The sequence below is a fragment of the Callospermophilus lateralis genome, chromosome 16 (genome assembly GCF_048772815.1).
Source record: "Callospermophilus lateralis isolate mCalLat2 chromosome 16, mCalLat2.hap1, whole genome shotgun sequence".
NCBI lineage: Eukaryota > Metazoa > Chordata > Mammalia > Rodentia > Sciuridae > Callospermophilus > Callospermophilus lateralis.
The window spans coordinates 28,729,032-28,748,930 of record NC_135320.1 but is presented as its reverse complement, the minus strand read 5'-3'; the positions used below and the strand labels follow the sequence as shown (position 1 = coordinate 28,748,930).

Genomic DNA, 19,899 nt, shown 5'->3' with positions numbered 1-19,899 from the left:
AAATGACACCCAGCCCTTCCCCATAAGGTGTTCTGAATAAAGAAGAGGGAGAAACAAAAATGGCAAGAATACTTGGTGTAATTGGTGGGTGTGGGAATTCTGTGATCTCTGAAGTTCAGAGAGGGTTTCCGGAAAATGTCTTCTAGGTTGAGTCCTGAACTGCAAAGGGGGGTTAAGCCAGTGGTCTTTCCAGGTAGAGAAGACAGCTTTTATATTTTATCCTAGGACAATTGGAAGCAAGTGATGGATTTTAACCAAACAATGACATGAGCATTTTTCAATTGCAATATAGAGAATGAATGAGGATACAGAGCATGGACTAGGAGCAGAAGCACCTATAGGGAAATTGTTGCAGGAACAAACAGATGAGTGGTGAGGTTGTCTCAATAAAGACAATGATCATGGGACTGGAAAGAATTGGGCAGATTTGAGAAGTGATTGCCTGGTAGTGGGCGGTGAAGGAGAGGGTGGAATAATAGTTGACTCTCGGGTTTCTAGCGTGGGAAACTGCATGGAAGATGATGTCATTAAGAGACGGAGGTGGAGAAGCAAATTCAGGATGAGGAATCATATTAGCTCAGGTTTGAACATATTCGATTTGTAGTGTCTGGGGGACAACTAAGTGGAGATATTCAGTAGGCAATTGAATGTGGAGCCTGGAGATCAGGAATGAGCTATGGACTGAAGGTATTTGCATAGAGATGGTCAAATCACGGAGCAGGGGAAGGATCCTGGAAAGCACTGGCGCTTAAGAGAGAAGACTGAGCAGGAAGGATAGAAAGCCAGGAGAAAAATCAGGTGTGTATGGATTCACAGAAAAGAAAGGGAGAGAACAGTCTGAGAAGGATAAGGTAGTCCAGGTCAAATACTAATAGAGGTCATCCTCACTGGGGACAGAATTTGTCCAATGCATATAGCAACAAAATTTCATTCACAAGTAGGGGGACCATCTGTCAGGATTTGCTTTGAAGTGTCCCAGTTTATGCTTGTTGTTCCAGTATCATTATTATTAGCACCCTTTAGTGCTTATATTTGGATAATAAATCATACTGTTGTCATTGGTTGGTGAGAGCAGTTTCAGCAGCATGTCAAAGATAGATAGCAGTAGGTGTGGGGATGAATTGGAGGAGGAAGACATCAAATGAGGCAGCTTTGTGCTGAGACTATTGGAGAAGGAACTTTCACATCAGATTGCATTGAACTTGAAGTTTCCTCCAATATTGTGAATAGTTCATAGCACTATTTTCCTTTGCTGTTATCAATCCTTAAAATCAGTGAGCATCAGGATTCTGTTTATCTTGATTCACATATCACACAGCTAGATGTTACTATGTCACAAAGCAAATATTTGATAAATTCATTTCTATTTTTATATTATCTTGAAAATGAATAGCAGCTACATGAAGTGTCCTTCCTCTCCTCCATATCCTAAAACAGAAATGTCTAGTTCTGAACTAAGCAGGAGACTCATTTTGTCTTTTTGTGTGTGTGTGTGATGTTGGGGGTTGAACCCAGGGCCTCCCACGTGCTGGGCATGGATTGTATCACTGAGCTATATCCCTGGCTCTCATTTTGTCTTTTGAATTATTTTGTATGATGGAGCATCTTTCAATAATAATTAGGCTGGAAGTAAATATTTTGCCTCTTACTATAGATATTGTTGACCTAGGAAATCTAGAAATAAATACATGCCTCCCAGTTTATTTATACCTAATATGTCTTTGATTTTTGGAACTTGTAGTACAGACCAAACAGATGCCTATGAGAGTTTAAGCATTTATACTTAAAATGAGAAAGATGCAAAAAATATTGAAAACATTCAATGATTATTGTACATAAAATGGTATCTCAGGGAAAAAGAAAAGTCATGTAAAATACAATTATTTTTGAACTTGTGTGGCTATTGAGTTAGGTGGAGAGCCAATCAAGAGTCTTAAGTCCCTTTGCCCTCGTCCCAGAAGGGTGGCAAATACAAATAATAAGCCCTGGGTAAATGTCCTTAAGTGAACCTTTTTTTCTCAGTGCTTATTTAATTTGATTATTGAAGGTCAAGCGCCCAGCCCTAAGCCTGCCCCACCTCCCCAACTGTTGGGAGACTCCTTTGAGTAATTAAGCACCTGTGAGGTTTAGGTTAGTGTGACCTTTAATAGTCCCTTTTTATTATTAAGATGCAATGGCTGTCTTTTAAAAGGCAGGGGAGGGGATATTTCAGTGAGAGAGGCTTCTGTTTGAGAAAAGAGGCTAATGGAAAATAATAAATTGCACAACACTCATAATTTGTCTGCCACATCTAGCCTATGAATAGCCTCGTAAAACATGCTGTGACAGAGAGGGATCTTTCTCTCCCTTTATTGTTTCTCAGAGTCATTAATAAAAGAGCCCATTATTGATAATCTGACCACACACTATTATGTTAACTAGTCAATGTAACTAAAAAATTCTCAAACATATTTCAAATATTTGAATATCAAGCATTCAAGTTATCAATATTAAGCCGAGTCCCCCGTGTAAAAGATTATCTACCATTTGTTCTTTGGAGGCCTACTAATCAGACACACAAGTGCATACACTGCTTCTCTATCTAGTTTCTGATTAATTTGCCATACTTTCTTTGTATCATCTCTGTTTTGTTTCTCTTGTGTGCATTTGTTTTTCAGTAAGCAATGGCCTCGGTTTTGCTTCTCTTTTGGATGGCCACCACATCATAGGGCCTGAATGTCCGACGACTTTCTGGGAGCAGAAAGAAGATCCTGTAATCATCTGTTTCAGTGGCAGTCTGGTGGTAGGAAGATTATTGAATGAGCCACGGTGTCAGCACATCATCAGGTGAATGGGACCAGTCTCTCTTCTTCCAAAATATCAGAAATTAAGCACTTGGAAAGGAGATTTGAACAAGATGACCCATTTGCAGGCTGGACTCAGTCCAGAGACTATAGAGAAAGCACGCTTGGAACTGAATGAAAACCCAGATGTTTTACACCAGGATATTCAGCAAGTCAGGGACATGATCATCACTAGGCCTGACATTGGATTTTTACGTACAGATGACGCCTTCATCCTGAGATTTCTCCGAGCCAGGAAGTTTCACCAAGCCGATGCCTTTAGACTCCTGGCCCAGTACTTCCAGTACCGCCAACTAAACCTGGACATGTTCAAAAACTTCAAGGCAGATGATCCTGGCATTAAGAGGGCCCTGATTGATGGATTCCCTGGAGTGTTGGAAAACCGCGATCACTACGGGAGGAAGATTCTTCTGCTATTTGCTGCCAATTGGGATCAGAGTAGGTAAATGTAGATAGTGTCTTTACTTAGTTTTTCTTTTCCACGGCATTTTCACTGCATGTATGGGGTTATATGGCTTTATAAGTAAAGGGCTTTAATTTTAAAAAATATATTCCATACACCCACATAGAAAGTTTTAAGGCCACAGGTATGCTGTCATCAAAAGGCAAGTCCAGATGTCCATGGTGTTTTGGAACAATAGAATCATAGCATTGGACTTGTAAGAGACTTATAAGTCATTATAATTCTTATTAAAGTGGGTCATTTATTTTAATAAAACTGAAAGTGATCTTCTGAAAGACCTATATATTACCTTTAGTGGTTTTTTTCTTTTTCTGTAACAGAAATGTAACAAAAAATGGATTCAGTGGGTGACCTTAAGTCAAGTGTTTTTAATACCTAAAATAATGATTCTTGGATCCTTTCCATGACTTTGATATTCTCTATTTGTCTCGAGTGCTTGATCTTTGTATCCAAATACACTAGATATTTCTCTCTGAAAGTCCTATAAAGAACTCCAAAGTCTTCATGCCCCAGACTGAAAGTACTATCGTCTTCTCCTCTATACCCGTTCTTCCAGTCTCTCAAGCCAGAAATTCTTGATTGACCTTTGTTCCCAAGTTCTACCCCTTGCTTTGAAAAAAATCTCTCAAGTCTCTTTACTTCTCTTTGATCCCATCACTATAGCCTTAGTTTAGCGTCTCATCATTTCTCACTTACATTACTGCAAGACTGGTTTCTTCTGAGCATCCTGCCTCTGGTCTCTTCTGAGCCATTCTAGTTTGCACTGTAGCCAGGATAATCCTTCCAAAATTCTGTAACGTCACTGCCCTGATTAAAGTTCTTCAATGACCTTCAAAGCTTTCAAAGTAAATTAATTTGCTTTATAATCCACCTTCTACATTTCCTACTCTGTGTTTACCCTCTGCCCTTCTGTTCCGTGGTCCAAATGATTGGAAGTATAAACTTTGCCCTGACCAGTTGTGATTTTGACATATCTCTAATCCTTTGGATTTGCTCCACTACACACCTAAAGGAGAGACCCACCATCCCCATCCCAACTCCACCCTCCTGGACTCAATCTGCCTAATAATTCATACCTATCCTTGTATCTTCAGGCACGTAGTTTTCATTTACTCCACCTCAACCCTATTTTAGTCAGATGACCATCATCTGCTCATATTTCTATTAAAGCATTCATAATAAGAGCATAAGAATCACTGTTGTCACAGATAATAATTTTGAACACTTATCACATATTCTGCTAAGCAAATGCTTATATTGTAATATATTGCTCATACTGCAAATGTTTATAATGCAAATATATATTTATCTATCTATCTATATGTATTTGCATATATAAAACTTAATACACCCAATACTTCGCATAACAGGTAGTATTACTCTTCTCCAATTCTATATTTGATGATAATTTAATGTCATGTAGTTAGTAAAACATGGGGTGAGATTGAGCCCCAATGGTCTGACTCAAGAGCCAGTTACCTTAACCTTCCTTATTGTAAATGAGTTTACCTTGTGCATTCTTACCCTCTCTTCCCAAGGCTGCAAGTTCTTAAGGGCAGGAGACTATGTGTTTGCATGTTTACTTTGCTAGCATATGGCACAATATTCAATGAATGTTGAATGAGAAAAAAAAATGAATGAATCCATTTCCAAAGTATCAACTGTGGCTTGAGCTTTCACAGGAATTTCTTCATTAAAATTTTTATGATTTGGAGGAAGACACAGGTTTAACTTTAAAAATGTATCAAAACACCTTTTAATACCATTAAAAGGAATTTCTAGGGTACTTCTTCACTGCCCCACATCACTTCCTCCTCCTCTTAAAATTAACAGTAGTATAAGGTTGGGTTAGCACCCTTTATCTCTGGGAAGGCATTTGAATGATTTAATACTGTCTAGAATTTGGTCAGGTCTGTACTTGGACCAATAATGATAATATAGAATAATATCATATTATAATATGTTGTGTCATAGCTAACATAATTAATGATGTGGGTTTCATTACTTTGTTCCAATGATGAGAAAGATTTCTGGGTTCTTATATTCATCCACCTGTATCATTCAATCAAGAAACATTTGAGGAACACAGAATTTGTGCCAGGGCTTGTATAATGCAGATGACAAGAAGACGTGGTCTCTGTTGGTGAAAATCCCATGGGGTAGTTCATTGTCCAGCAATGGTACAAACATAAGAACATCTAGACCCTGTCTACCACAGCTCCTTCTGTGACACAAAAACCACCAACACAGGACATCAGTGTTAAACTAGAGGGAGCGGTTGTCCTCCTGAGAATGGCACATTAACATTTGGGATTTTGAAACAGGAACGTTGTGATGATGCTGGAGAATAATCCATGCTGACATCATTTGTGCTAAGTGTTGTTAGTGTTCTAGAACTTCCATCTGCTAAGACAGACGATACAGAGAACACCAGTCAGTCTTGGTGCTGTACATATGAAGAAATGGGCTCTAGTAAGATATTTTATTTTGTATTAGAATTTGGTGTGTATATATTCCAAAATGTGTTGCAAAGAAGTGAGAAGTAACACATCTCTGAGGAAATAATCCAAATGTTTATGATTATGATAACCTTGAACGAGTTACTTCTCTGTTCCTTGGTTTCCTCATGTGTAAAATAAGAAGCTTGAACTATATAATCCCTGAGAAACCTCTAGCTCTAATGGCTCATGAATGTGAAGCTCATTCAGCTTCATCCGATAGAGGAGAAGGGATTTAAAAAAATCACTTTACAGGCTCTTAATTCACTAGACTTTTTAAAGTAACATTTCTGTTACCCTCTCCCTCCCCCATCTCTCCCTCTCACATTCTCCTTTCTGCCAACCCACACATAAAAATATTTGTTGTAAACCATTTGCTTTTTACAAGGTAGTAATGATAGTCAAAAAACATTGGATGCAAGCAAACTTTATTTTGAATCTGGATATTATCATGTCACTTACTGATCATCTGACCTTGGACAGGCAACGTCTCTGAGACTTGGTTTTCTTTCCTGTAAAGTAGGGATGATAATGATATCTATGTATGGTTGGGAAAATTGAATGAAATAATGCATTACAATCTATATTTTGGCACACAGTAAGTACTCAATAAGCATTAGCTTCTAGAATTATTACTAATATTTAAAAATATTCCACTACCAAAGTAGTAGAGTACAGATGGCAAATAAATTAGAACCCAAGGCAAGAGTACAATGCTGGAAATTGGAGTAGGGTGGAGTGCTGTGTGCCCACACGCGCATCCTGAGCACCTGCTCTCTCCCAAATGAGTTTCCTGTCACACAGACCCAGTCCAAATGCAGCTCAAAGGCCTGGAGGAGTTAGCACAGCTTTGCAAAGTGCCTGCATCACCATTATTGGGGGCCTCAGATAAGCAGGAACAAAATGCCTCATGTGGAAGGTTTACTGAGATTAAAATGATGATTAATATGATTAACTTGATATTAATCTCCTTCATCTAGACCTGGACACATGAACAAAGTGCAGAACTGTGAGGGATGGAAAGCTCTGTTCTCTAAAGCCGTCTTTAGGGCTCTGGCTATTGAGGTTAGCTTTGACAACTGAGGCCCAGATGCCCTTGGCTACCTGAGTACAACTGGCCTTGTCCTAAAATTGAGCCTCAGCAGAAAACTGTCTGGATTCTGTATTTTCTGAGGCCCCTGAGATGAACTGAAAAGCATCAGATGAAGTGAGAATCACACATTCATTCATAAAAGGAATGTGGCCCTCTGAGAGTCGGCAATTTATTTTCTAGCTCATCAGCGTGGCACGGAGGGAGGACCTAAGTGGACACTATTGCTCAGTGAGTCCTCTGATGTTTCTAATCTAAACTCATATCAGCACTGGCAAGAATTCATAATTTGCCCCTGTAAGATCCAATCAAGAATAAATCAATTTTTTGCTTCTTTCTGAGCTATAGATGTGCCCCTGATCATATGGCCTGGTTTGCCACAAATGCCCTGGTACTTCGGAAGGAAATATGATCATAGATCTATTTTTTTTTCTGGATTTCATTTAGTCAAAAAAGAGTTATACTTGGCCAAGTTTTTTTTTCTTTTTTAAACATTTTAGAATCTCAATTTATCAAATGGAAGTGGGTAAGATATCAAGCTTACTGGGCTATTGCAAGGATTAATTCCAATTGCCCTACTTGGTAGTGTCCAAGAAGCAGAATAAAGTGTGATTAAGTGCACAAACTCTGAAGCCAGATGGCCATTTTTAAATCCCAGCTGCCTCCTACCAGTCACATGCCAGAGCATGTCGCTCAAATCCTCATTACCCTCAGTTTCTCACCTACAAAGTGGGGGTGACTATGATCCTAGATTAACACTACTTGATGCTCAATAAATGGTAATTGTTTCTTAAAAATAATAAATAAAACCAGGCAATTACCTAGGATACTAGGTCACGATATATACTTCCTAAATTTGATGCCATTACCAAATTTCTTCCATATTTAAAAAATACCCCTGAGACCTCAAGCTACCTTGTTGCAGAGTCTTATTTGATAGTTCAGTTGTGGCTGGGAGGCCACCTAGTGTTAGTACCCCCAACTATTGTTCATTTTATCCTCAGGTTATAAGAAAAGCATTTGGGGGGATCCAGATAATGAAAGTCCTACAATATACTATGATACTATCCATTAGTGCTATATGTAGACCAGCTGGGTGCCCAAGTACTTAGATAGAGAAAACACAATTAGAAATGCATTATAAGTTATAATACGTAGAGTTAACGTTGCACATTCTTTTGTCAGGATACTATTTCTTATAATTAAATACTCAGAAATCAGCAAGCTGGTTGAAAACTAGTTTAAAAATTGGTTCAAGTTAAAAGAAGAAAAAATTTATTTTGGCATATGGTCTTGAGATTTAGTACATGATTGGCTGGCTCCATTGGTTTTAGGCCTGTGGTGAGGCAGAACATCATGGTGGCAGGAGTGTGTAGAGAGCATGATAGAGGAAAGGACTGAGAACAAGACATAACTTTCAAGAACAAGCCCCTAGTGACCTAATTTCTTCAAACAGGATTTGCTTCCTGAAGTTTCCATCAATCTCTTTACAGTTCATTAAGTTATGAATCCATCATGGATTAACTCACTGATGAAGTCAAAGTCTTCATGATCCAATCGCCTCCCAAAGACCTCATTTCTGAACACCACCATATTGGTGAGAAAACTTTCAACACGTTTCAATATTAGGGACATTTCAGATCCAAACCATATTTATGAGGCACTTCAAGGAAGAGTTTAGTTAGGGTGTATTACTAGAGAGAAAAAGGAGGCTGATGCACAAATTGATTACTGCCTTCATGTCTATGGACTTATTATAAGAAGGCAAAGGATCCAGTTTGGATGGAAGATTAGGGAGTCTGAGCCAAGATTTCAGACCTGGGACTGGGGTAAAGCTGAGCAAGTAGGGAAAAATTTAAAGTCATCTCCACACTCAGTAACTTATTCAAAATGCATAATATGTAAAAATTCCTAATAAATAAAATAACAAAAGAAAGTAGCATAAGCATTTGCAATTCTTTCCCCTTTGCCTCAGGCTCCAGTTTGGTTCAGGATAGCACAGCACAAACCAATCAGATTTTTCAAGAGAAGAGCCTCACATTGGTTCCTGTCAATTATATTGCAGGGCAGGCATATACAATAACCACCACACCAAGTCTTTATGGCTCCCAAAGCATTTCAATGTATTTTTTAAAATTTAATGCTCAGAATGATTTGGGAGATTCAGTGTCACTGACTTACTGATGACAAAAGGGAGGGTAGGGAGTAGATGGTGCTTTACTAGTCAAGGAGCAACATGACTCATCAATGGAAAAAACTTAGATTCAGGACTTTTGATTCCAAGTTCATTTCAAAGACATCTGGAGGCAATTGCTCAGCCTCTGAGTGGTTAGACATTTCAAAATACTCATGGAGCTTTTGCAAGGCTGAAGATGGATTTCTTGGGTGGAGGAAGAGTACAATGAGGTACCCAGGAGAAGGTCTGAGGTCTGGGTGGACTGAATCTTAAAAGGAGCATCATCAATATGTAGAGCTATTGATTACTATTGTGTATGATTATGTCCAGTGCTGTGGAATGTTTATCATCCTATCCTGGCATTGGGACAGCCAGAAAGACTTCTATATTTCCAAAGTGTCTGGGAGAGATGGAGTCTACTTTGAGATCCACCCTTGTGGGGGGAGGGGGAGCGGGGGTTGTCTGGAAACATCCTTCTATTAGCATCAGTAAAATTATTCTTCATTAGGTGCTTTTATGCCAATTTTCATATATAGTCATCCCTCTGTGAGGACTGGTTCCAAGACTCCCTGCAAATGCTAAAATCTACTGATGGGAATTCCTTATATAAAACGGCATATGTACATTATCTCTTTTACTTTAAATCATTTAACTATTTCTTATAATACTTAATATAATGTAATTGTAACGTAAATAGTCATTTAACATATAATAAAGTATAATGACAAGATAAAAAGTCTGTATATGTTCAGTACAGATGCAATTTTTCCAAATATTTTTAATCTTTGGTTGGTTGAATCTGTGGATGAAGAACTTGCAGATATGAAGGGCCACTATACATATTTTCTATTATAGTCCTGCAAGGATCTATGTTATGTAACTAGGTAAGCCCAACGGAGATGGGACTATTCCCTGGTCTATTTTAATATAAAGAAATATGCTTTCCCACTAAATCCACCAATGATTTCATTCCTCCCCGAACTTTGAGTTCCAAAAGTCTCTGGCAATCAAAATATGAATCATTAGTGTGTTGCTAAGTAGCAAAGAAGCCCTGGGGTCCAAATTCAAGGTTTTCTTCACATACCCTATTCAACTGTCCCTCAACCCAGAGGCACACAATGACTAAGTGTAGACCATGAAGTTATTTTTTGGGCAACTTATAAGGCTGACAGTGATGACTGCTTTACAAGTTTATGCACCAGAGGTTGAACTCATTTGGGAGGCTGAGTGGTGAGGACCCATCCAGTCTTCAAAAGAAAGAAAATGAAAAAGGGACTCATTGGTTCAGTCTGAGCAAATAGGAAATTGGGTGCTGGCCTATAGATAAGACTTGCAGTTCTTTAGTGGGATAAAACTGGGTCTCATTTATTCCTTCACACACTCTATAGTAAACACTTGAATGGCTGGTCTTGTGAGGTTCCTAAAGGCTCTGAGGTCTTATTCCCGTTGAGTTCAAGTCCTAGAATGGCATCTCCCAGCATGCCCCCACATCAGACCCTCCAGGCATCTAATGATGGGAGGACAAATGTTATTAGGATGTTTGACCTTCTTTCCTTCACAATTGTGAAAGCAAGGACACTGTCATATGGACGTTATAATTTGGAAAGTCACCTGGATTCTTTGCACTTAAGAATGGGCGTTTTTCCACTCACTGCTGTTTCTGGGAAGGTGTTCCCCCCTTCCTTGTCCTCTGATGCTTTGCAGCAATTTAGCTGATGGATTTGCTGGACATATAGCAGCTCCTTCAGACGTCACTGGTCATTGCTGACCTGTGACAACCTCTAAAGGGCTGAGGTGGCAAAAGCCCCACAGCTCTGTGGGAGTGATGATTTGGCCGTGGGAGATGAGCTCTAAGCAGCTCTCTCTTCTGATTAAAACCCTGAGGCAGTAGGTGGGATATAACTCTTCAAACTATAAATAAGCTAGCTGATTGAGGCTCTCTTTTAGCTTTTACAAGAGCATTAAGGAGCTTTTTACAAGTAGCAGGGGTTCTGTGCCCCCATTCAGTTTGATTGTCCTCAGTAATAAGAACTTGTGGCATGAAAAGGAATAGATTTCTCAGTAGCCATGTGTCCATGCCGAATATTGATGAGGAAAGAAAAGAGAAGGTAAGTGAGGGAGTTGTTAGACTTCTTACCAGGGCTGCAGGGAACCTTGCTCCTCAAATCCCAAAGCCTATTAAGAGAGATTCAGCAAAATGTTCTTCTATTAAAAACACTGCCAGAACCTCTCTGGTAGTGATCCGTTTTTCCAATTGTTATGAGTTTGGGAATGAGCAAAATGAGTTGGAAGGAAAAGGAAAATTATCACAATTACAAAACAAAACAACATTGAAAGCTTATTAAGTACTTACCATATGTTAGCCAGTAATGCTCTTAGGCAGGCACTAGAATATCCATATTTTCCACATGATGAAATTGAAGTTCAGGAAGGTCAGGTAATCTTTCCAAGGTCACCCAGAAGATGAGTGGCTAATAGAGGCAAAAATCTCAGACCTAACTTCTCAATCAAAATGCTAGGCTGCACAACCAACTCATACTGGAATTCATTTTCCAAATTTGGGGGGTTTAATCAGACATTCAGGAGAGCTCTCAGTGAGAAATCAGTGAGTGAGCATCAGCAGACACTTGAGCTCTCAAAGGATTTGAAAACGACCTCATCACTCAAATGGAGAATCCTGTTGTCATGTTCCATGACTTCCAATGTCATGGAATCCTGGAAAACTAAAGATTGAAATTCAGCCAGTCTCTGCTGTCATTATTTGACAATGGTAACAGTGACGACAACAACAAAAACAACTTTGATTTTTAAAATCCCAGCCGAGCAAGGGAAACGGGATACTGCTTCGAATGTGTTAACCCAAAGCAACCCTAATCTAAGCCTACCTGTCATCTTTGTCTACCTGTTGCTTGCATGAAAATGAGTGTTCATCTACAGACTTTCACCTTGCAAATAGAACCCCGGCTCTGCAGCTTAGTAATCTTATGACCATGGCAAGATAGTGACTTTGTACTGAGTTTCCTGGGTGCTTGGTGGGGCTCTGAGGTTGAAATGAGGTAGTAGGCAGCAAAGGGCTTTGCACCCAAAGGGTCATTTCCTTTCCTCCATAGTTCAGGTGCTTTTCCAACTTTGACCTAACCCAGACCCTAAAATGCCAAGGATATGAATTCCCAGTCAGTGGGAGGATCTTGTAAAGGAAAATAAATCTGTTATATGCTTCTAAAAAGATGATGATTGATGAAAGAATGAAGTTATAATGTGCTTAGATAGGGGCTTCCCCAAGCCGCTGGATGTGTATATGGCTTGTCATGTGTGATGGCCAAACAATTTTCTGGACGTTTCTTTTAAATCCCTTCTTCCTCCAATAAATTTCTTATTGACATCCCACTATACTTACATGCTAATTCCGCTTTCTGCCCACTATTCACATCCCCTTGCGATTGAACTCAGGCCCTTACGATGAGTATGCCTCTTATCCATTTCTCCTAGAGATTGAATGGGAGAGAGAGCAATAGGGTCTCTGTTGGAAGATAACAGGACAATGTGTGACCCTGCCTGACTGGATGGCTGTGGATGTCACATGGCTTTACAACACTGCTGCACAGGCTAGTGCCTTTGGATCTGAGGGGACCTTGAGGACCATAAGAACAAGCTTTTATTGACAGTATTTCTTTCTAGGCCAGCTGTTTCTCCCCAATTCTCATTATAAACCCAGGCATTTAAAAAACATTGCAGTCCTTACCTTGTAGATTAAAAGAAGAAGAAGAAGAAGAAGAAGAAGAAGAAGAAGAAGAAGAAGAAGAAGAAGAAGAAGAAGAAGAAGAACAACAACAACAACAACAACAACAACAACAATCCCCCTCCTATGGCCAGAAATTCTTCAAGAGACTAAGAATAACTTCTTTCTTCTCCAGGCAAGTCCTGGTGAAGGCAGCCAGAGCCAAACTTGATCACAATTACTCCACTTAACACTGTATTGCAATCTGGGGGCTTGGACAGCACTTGCTCTTAAAAAGACCAGTGTCAGTAAAAGAAGACCCACAAAAAGGGCACTTTTAATCAGGTTTTGCCTGCATGCTGCGTCACTGGGAGATTTCCTAATGGGCATAGCAGACTCCCGAATGACTGCATTACAAGTTTTTTTTTCCCCTTATATTAAAGTTCTTGAGGGCCATTAATTGGTCTCCCTAATTTACAGAAAACCCAGAAAGCACCTTCTGATCCCTTTAAAAGGAGGATGCTGTAGAGCTGAGAAGCAAGCCCCCTAGCACAGACTTCAATCCCCAGTCCCTAAGCCCTGAGTCTCATCTCTATAACCATCAACCAGCTCTCCTGCCCTTTAAATATGGTTCCCAGATAATCACTCCTGAACGGTGATATACAGAACTTTAAACAGCTGCTGGGAGTGATTAACTGCCTGTGCTTTGCTCAGGTGGTAAATCAAGCCCAGAAGCCATTTATTGTGACTGTACTATAAAGCAGTTGAAGTTATTGCTACTATACTGCAAAATGCAACATCAGACAAGAAAATAAAGAGAGGGTAAATTCTGCTGTGAAGCTTTTACTGTGATGTGTTTTGTTTTCCTTCACACATTCTCATTCTGCTCCTCACTATTTTCCTCTTCTCTTGGCCTCTGTTTCTTCCCTGTCTCCGTAACCCCCGCCCAATGTCTTTCCATCTAAGTTCAAATGTGGCACTTCCCCTGTCATTCCTGATCACAGTGTTAATATTAATAATGCTCCTAGGCATGTAACATCTCTCTGTTTCCTATTGTTTTATTTAATACTCACAACAATTTATGAAAAAGATATTATCTTCATTTTAAATAGAGAGTATTTCATCTGGACCTGTCACAGGGCTGGTTAGTGCTTTGATCTCCAGGATTTCTCTGTCTCCTTCTGATGGGATCTGCTATTGGGGAACTTGTCACCTTTTTCTTTGATTGCTCAAAATTTGTGGCAGAATTCTTGCTCAGCAAACCTTAAGATTCCCTAATAAAGTTGGTCCAGTCTTTCACCATATATTTTGCCATATGAAACCTTAATAATTTGGCATCATTTCCTTTATCTAAAGGACATCTTTCTTCCACTTGAGTCCATGGTCTCCCTCATCTGCCCCTGCACCCTCTTCATCTCAGCTCTTCCCCACCCTTGCTGTGTGGTTCCTCATACCCTGGATTCCTTTCTGTTATGAGGTTAGCATGGGTTCTATAGGAGACTGAGAAAAGAGGTATCTAAGCCAACTGGGAAGCTGGGACTTCAGAGAGATCTTCCTGGAGGGGTCATCTCTGGGGGAAAGAGATGCCATGTTGAGAAAACCTCAGTTGGTTCCATTGAACATGGAAGATAAGGGCTCACCTGGTGAGAGATGAGGCTGAGGAGGTTGACTGAGGCCACAAAGGAAGGAATTTGGGTTTTATGCTAAGGGAACATCAAATCTTTCACATCTCATATCCACACTAAGTAGCTTTGCCATGGCCCAGGCTCCGTTGATCTCTCCTTTGTCCTTCCCTGAATGCCTGATACAGTAATCTTCTTTACAGCCTACTCTCTCACATGCCAGGGAAACTCCCAGAGGCAGGACTCTGTGTCTTTTCCTCCACCCTATCTGTGGCTACAAGGTAGAGCTCAGGGCTGGCTGACTCCTGGGGAAGAAGTGGAAAGCCGAAAGGAGGGAAGTTCTTTCTAGACTCTTCTCAATAGCAGTATTCCCATCAAGGTGACAGGTGTTGTGTGTTACTGAACTTGAGAATGAAAGAGGAAGAGACAAGGATGCTTCTGGCTACCCTTCACCCATGATCCTCTGCAGGACCAGGTGGTTGTAGAAGTGGCTTCAACAATAAGAGTGTGAAATGGGTTTGATAGGATTCTGGAGAGGCTTATCCACTCTGTGACTTAGGCTCTGGGTATGAGTTTCCTCATCTAATAATAAGTTTGTGGAAGGAGATGACTTCAGTTGTATTCTCTCAACCCTTAAATTCTGTGTGATTTCCTTAGGATCAGATGGAGTTAAGAAGAAGTTTCATGTAGGAATCTCCATGGTTAAGGATGCAGAGCTCCAGGAACAAAAGCCTATCTCTCTCCCTTGTTCTTTGGGAGTGGCTTCTTATGTCTACTCAAAGCCCCATCGCTCTGATGGGTTTGTGTAGATTCTGGTGATAGCACATCTCCTCATGCTGATTAGCATATCATACCACTAGAGGTAGAGTGTTGCAGCCTGATACTTGACCTGTGGCATCTCTCCACATAATACTGCAATGCTTCATTTACCTCATATCTTTGTAGTCCACAGTTATTAAATTTCCAAACCGTTGAGGGCTGCCTTTTAAGGTCCAGTTTTAAAATTTTTATTCAGTTCTGGTTTAAACAAACAAATCAACAGAATGTGTTTCTTACCCTTATTCCATACAATTTAATATTTTCTTCTGAAAAGTGCGACCCTGATAAATAAATGTCATTGTACTCTGGGCTAGACAATGAAGATTCTTGGAGTATGGAGGGCTTTGTCCCTCGGCCACATGGCCCCTACTGCCATGATTTTTGGTTATCTAATATATATATTTTTAAAGTTACTTTTTTCACCTCTTTGCTGTCAAGTTGCTGATAGTGTATCTGCTTCAAAGCCCTGTTTTATTCCCCTATTTTTTTTGGAAGACAGAAAACTAAACCCATTGAGTTATATGCCTTGGGTGAGGAGCTAGAGGGAATCCCAGGAAATAAAGTAAATGAGCTGTAGCAGTGCATGAATTTTATAATATCTCATTGCTTTGATGAGAAATATAGTTCTGCCTAATGCACCGGCAGGCAGGGCATGAAACATTTTCCATTGCAGCATCTATTTGTCACTGTGCAATACTGAAAACTTGAGCCAATATCCCTTCTAGATTTCTCCAACCTTGGATTCATGTTCTTCACCCCCCCACCGACTCTTGTATCTTTCTTCTCTTTAAGATTCTTCCTAGCCTAACAGAAAGTGACCTACATCTTTCTTTAAACTTGGACTAAAAGTCATTTTTACCCAAAGCAGTGACTCTCCTTTTAGTTTTCATTTTTAGACTTTCCCAACTATTAAGTAGAAGGCTTTGTCTCTCAAAAAGAATATATTAGGGGAAGAAAAATGAAGTATCTTATTTTTCTGATTATCTTTTACAACCTTCTTTGTATCTTCCTCATCTACCCTAAGAAGGGGTGTGTGTATGAGTGTGTGTGTGGGGGGATAATGGGGACTGAACCCAGGACCTGTGCTTGTTACACAAGTGCTCTACCACTTAGTTATATCCCTGGCTCAACACCTACCCTAAGGCAATGGGAATTCAATAGCTTTGCCACTGGACTCCTTCCCTTTGGTCCCCTCATCCAAGTGACTACTCGCTTCTCCCTTTCAGAGTGGTCATCATGACCTATGACTGTGGCTTCACCACTGTGGCCACAATTTTTATATTTATTAATTTCTACTGATTTGATCCCTCCCGTACCCAGACACCCAGTACCTCAGGTGGTAGGGTCAGGCACAGGGACATTGGTGAGGCCTGCCAGCACTAAGATACCTAGGGAGGGGAGAGAAACATGCCCTACACTGGCTCCTCTGGTTTTCTCAGTGCTCTGAGTAGTGAACGCTATGGATAAGTGAGCCACCCTAACCTGGGTCATTCTTTACCAAAGGATACCCATCTTTGATCTACAATTGGCTATTGTAAACATGCAAATCTCTTGAAATTGTAGACACTTGGCAGAAGAGAAGATACCAGCTTCTACTTGATTCCTAGCAGATTCACAAACAAAAGAAATTGAAGAACCAACACATGATTCTTCTTCTTCTTCTTCTCTTGGTTAGCCCAAGAGTACAATTCTGTGGTGCACTAGGGAGGCAAATAACCTATTGGGATAGTATTACAGAATGGTTGCCTAATAGATTTTTGATCCCAAATCAATTGCTATGTCCTAAATATGAAGTGTTGTGTGATTATAAGGATACACATTCTCATGGTGGAGACTCATAAAAATAAATAAGGTGTTAGAACAATAATAATCGTCCTTAGTCCTGTCACTTAGATGAAACCACTGTTTTTATTGAGAATTGAAGTTACGTTTTATACACACACACAACTGAGCTTACACTGTGAATAGCTTATTTAAGTTGTTTTCCGGAAATGTTGTTCCAACCTCAATTCCCGTCAGCAGTCTGAGTGTGCCATCTCTCCTTGTCTCCCATCCCAATTCAACGCATTATTATGCATACTCTGACCTTAATCATTTTAAGCTTTTCTGTGCTATTTTATTTTAGATGTGGTTTTCATAAGTGACAACTGTTATGGATGGTGTTACTGTTTAATGCTTTTTCCTTTTCTATTTATGCAGTGGGTTTTTGTTGTTATTGTTATTCATTTTTTTCTGTATACATTTATTTTTATTTGATATTTTTCTGGAAATGATTTAAAAGATAAGCCTTATGTTTTCAATGTTAGTAGTGGATAATTTAGAGGTTTTTTTCAAAGACAATCCTAGATTTGTAGTAAATTAGCTCTTACAGTAAATAATAAATCAGTAATTTAAAAGACCATCTGTCTTTGTCTATTCAAGCTGCTCCAACAAAATACCCTAGTCTGGGTGCCTTATCAGCCACAGAAATCTATTTCTCACAGTTCTAGAATCTCAGAAGTACAAGACCCAGTCACCAGCAGGTTAGAACTCTGGTAAGAGCCCACTTCTTTGTTCATAGATGGTGTCTTCTTGCTGTTTCCTCTCACTCATGGTAGTGGGGAGAATAAGATCCCTTGTTTCTCTTTTCAAGAGCAATAACCCCCCTGGAGCCTTCTTGATCTAATCAGCTTCCCTCTCCTAACACCATCACCTTCAGGGTTAAGATTCCAATATATTAATTTGACAGCGAGACAAGAACACCATCTCTTGCAGAAGATGAGAAATGTAATACTGTAATACAGTACTTTACCACTCATCTTCGCTTTTCTTTATTTACTCTGTGGTTATGGATGCCATAATTTCTTTTCTATTGTCTTAAAAATAAAAGCAATCATTTCTTTCACTTAAAAAGTCCCTTTTGGAAATTAATTTTATAACCAATCATAACACATTTCAAACAAACATTTAAACCCATCTCTCTATGTGACTCGTTTCTTTTTGGCTCAATGCCCGTCCTTCTATCAAGATTTTCCAGTTCTGGACTGGTTTGGATATTTTTATTATAATCCTGGCCTAGATCTTCCCATAGCTTATTCAGGAAGGTTGAAGTAGAATGCTGTGTGCCCGAGTGGTGAGAGAACTGCTCTTGTTTTCTCTCGTGCTGTGTGACCTGACTGGGACCCACTCTTGGGCTTTGTCCCAGGATCTGTGTGGCGATTTGCTGGCTGGCCTTCGAGAACCATGACTGCCGAGTCCGATTGTGTTGTGGATTTTTTTTCTTGTTGACCTAATTATTCTTCTGGATACCTATCAGATTCTTTCCTTCTGCTGTTTCTTCCTCCTCTTTCTTTCCGACTCTGAAAAATTCCTTCTGCTTGTGCTTAGGAGTGCTTTCTATCCTGACATTTTATTTTCTTGGAACACAACATGCACTAGATTTCCTAACTGGAGCACTTTTTTTGTGTCAGGAAATATTTCCCACATTGCTATCGTTGATTACTTTCTTATTTCTCAGTCAGTAAGTGTGTGGACTTATAAAATCCTTCCCACCAGAGTGACCCTCTGTGACGGCTTCTTTAAGTTCCAAGGATATGCAATATGTTTGGATTTTTTTAAGCCAAAGTGAGAAATTTTAATTTCCCTTTCAAATATTTTCTTTTGTTTATTACAATAAATCTATTTTACAGAGGGAAACATGCCTGATCCTTTTCCTTCTCTTCAAGTCGGCTTTGAGACATATTCTCATTGAGGCCCAATTTGACCGTCTGATTTAACATTGCAATCCCTCCCCTTCCCTTGCACTCCGGGTTTCCTCGGTTCTATTTTGTTCTTTTTCTATTCATGTGTCACTTTCTAAAATACTGTATTTTTTTTTTGTTTGTTAATCTATTTTTTACTGTTGTCCTTCTTTGTCTTCCATTCCAGCCCTACTAGCATATAAACTCCTGTAGAATAAGGATCTTTATATATTCTGCTCCCTGATATATCCCAAGCACCCCAAACTGCTCCTGGCAGATACTAGGTGCTCATTAAATATACATTGGGTAAATTATTACATTCTTCTCTGTGCTTAAATATTCAGTGACTTATTCTGCTCATGTTTATACAAGCCAGATGTGTTCTCTAATATATAGGTGTGCAGAATGAAAATACAGTAGGGCCCTTTGAAGACTGATGTGGCTACTCCACAAGCTATTTCAAGTGCTCATATACATAAGGGAGGGAAACTGCACATGGGTGTCATCATTCCAAGGATTCTCACCCTGAAGTGAAGGATGATGGAATGATTAGTAATAGGAGTGTTGTCTCTCTGCTGAACAGCTTCTTCTGTGTGCTAGACATGAGTGTCTAGGACCAAGTTTGCATCAGTGCTTGTAGTGTTGTCTAAGACCCCACCAGCCCACCCCAAAAATTATTTGACCTTCCTTGTTTTATCAAAAATGAAGACAAGGTAAGTATATTAACTGAAATAAAAAGATAGCGTGGCTCTTATTTCCTTATGGAAACAGAGGAATGGACGGACGACCAATAAGTCATAATAATTCCTCCTATTTTTTATCAGTCCACTCTTGTTCTATTTGGAACTTCTCATTTCAAACAATCAATAAGGGAAGGCATGACTGCTGTGGTCTGACTGTGGTTTGTCCCCCATAGTTTCAAATGCTGGAAGCTTGGTCCCCAGTATGGTG

At 39.6% G+C, this 19,899-nt stretch overlaps 1 protein-coding gene across 1 annotated transcript in view; it reads left to right on the top strand.

The window, feature by feature from the left end:
- Nucleotides 1-2,830: 2,830 nt before the first annotated feature.
- Nucleotides 2,831-19,899, top strand: part of Clvs1 (clavesin 1) — a 185,480-nt gene continuing 168,411 nt past the window's right edge. Inside the window, exon 1 of the mRNA XM_076836305.1 lies at nucleotides 2,831-3,285. Coding sequence (XP_076692420.1) covers nucleotides 2,831-3,285 — 455 coding nt within the window. The remainder of the gene's footprint in view (nucleotides 3,286-19,899) is intronic.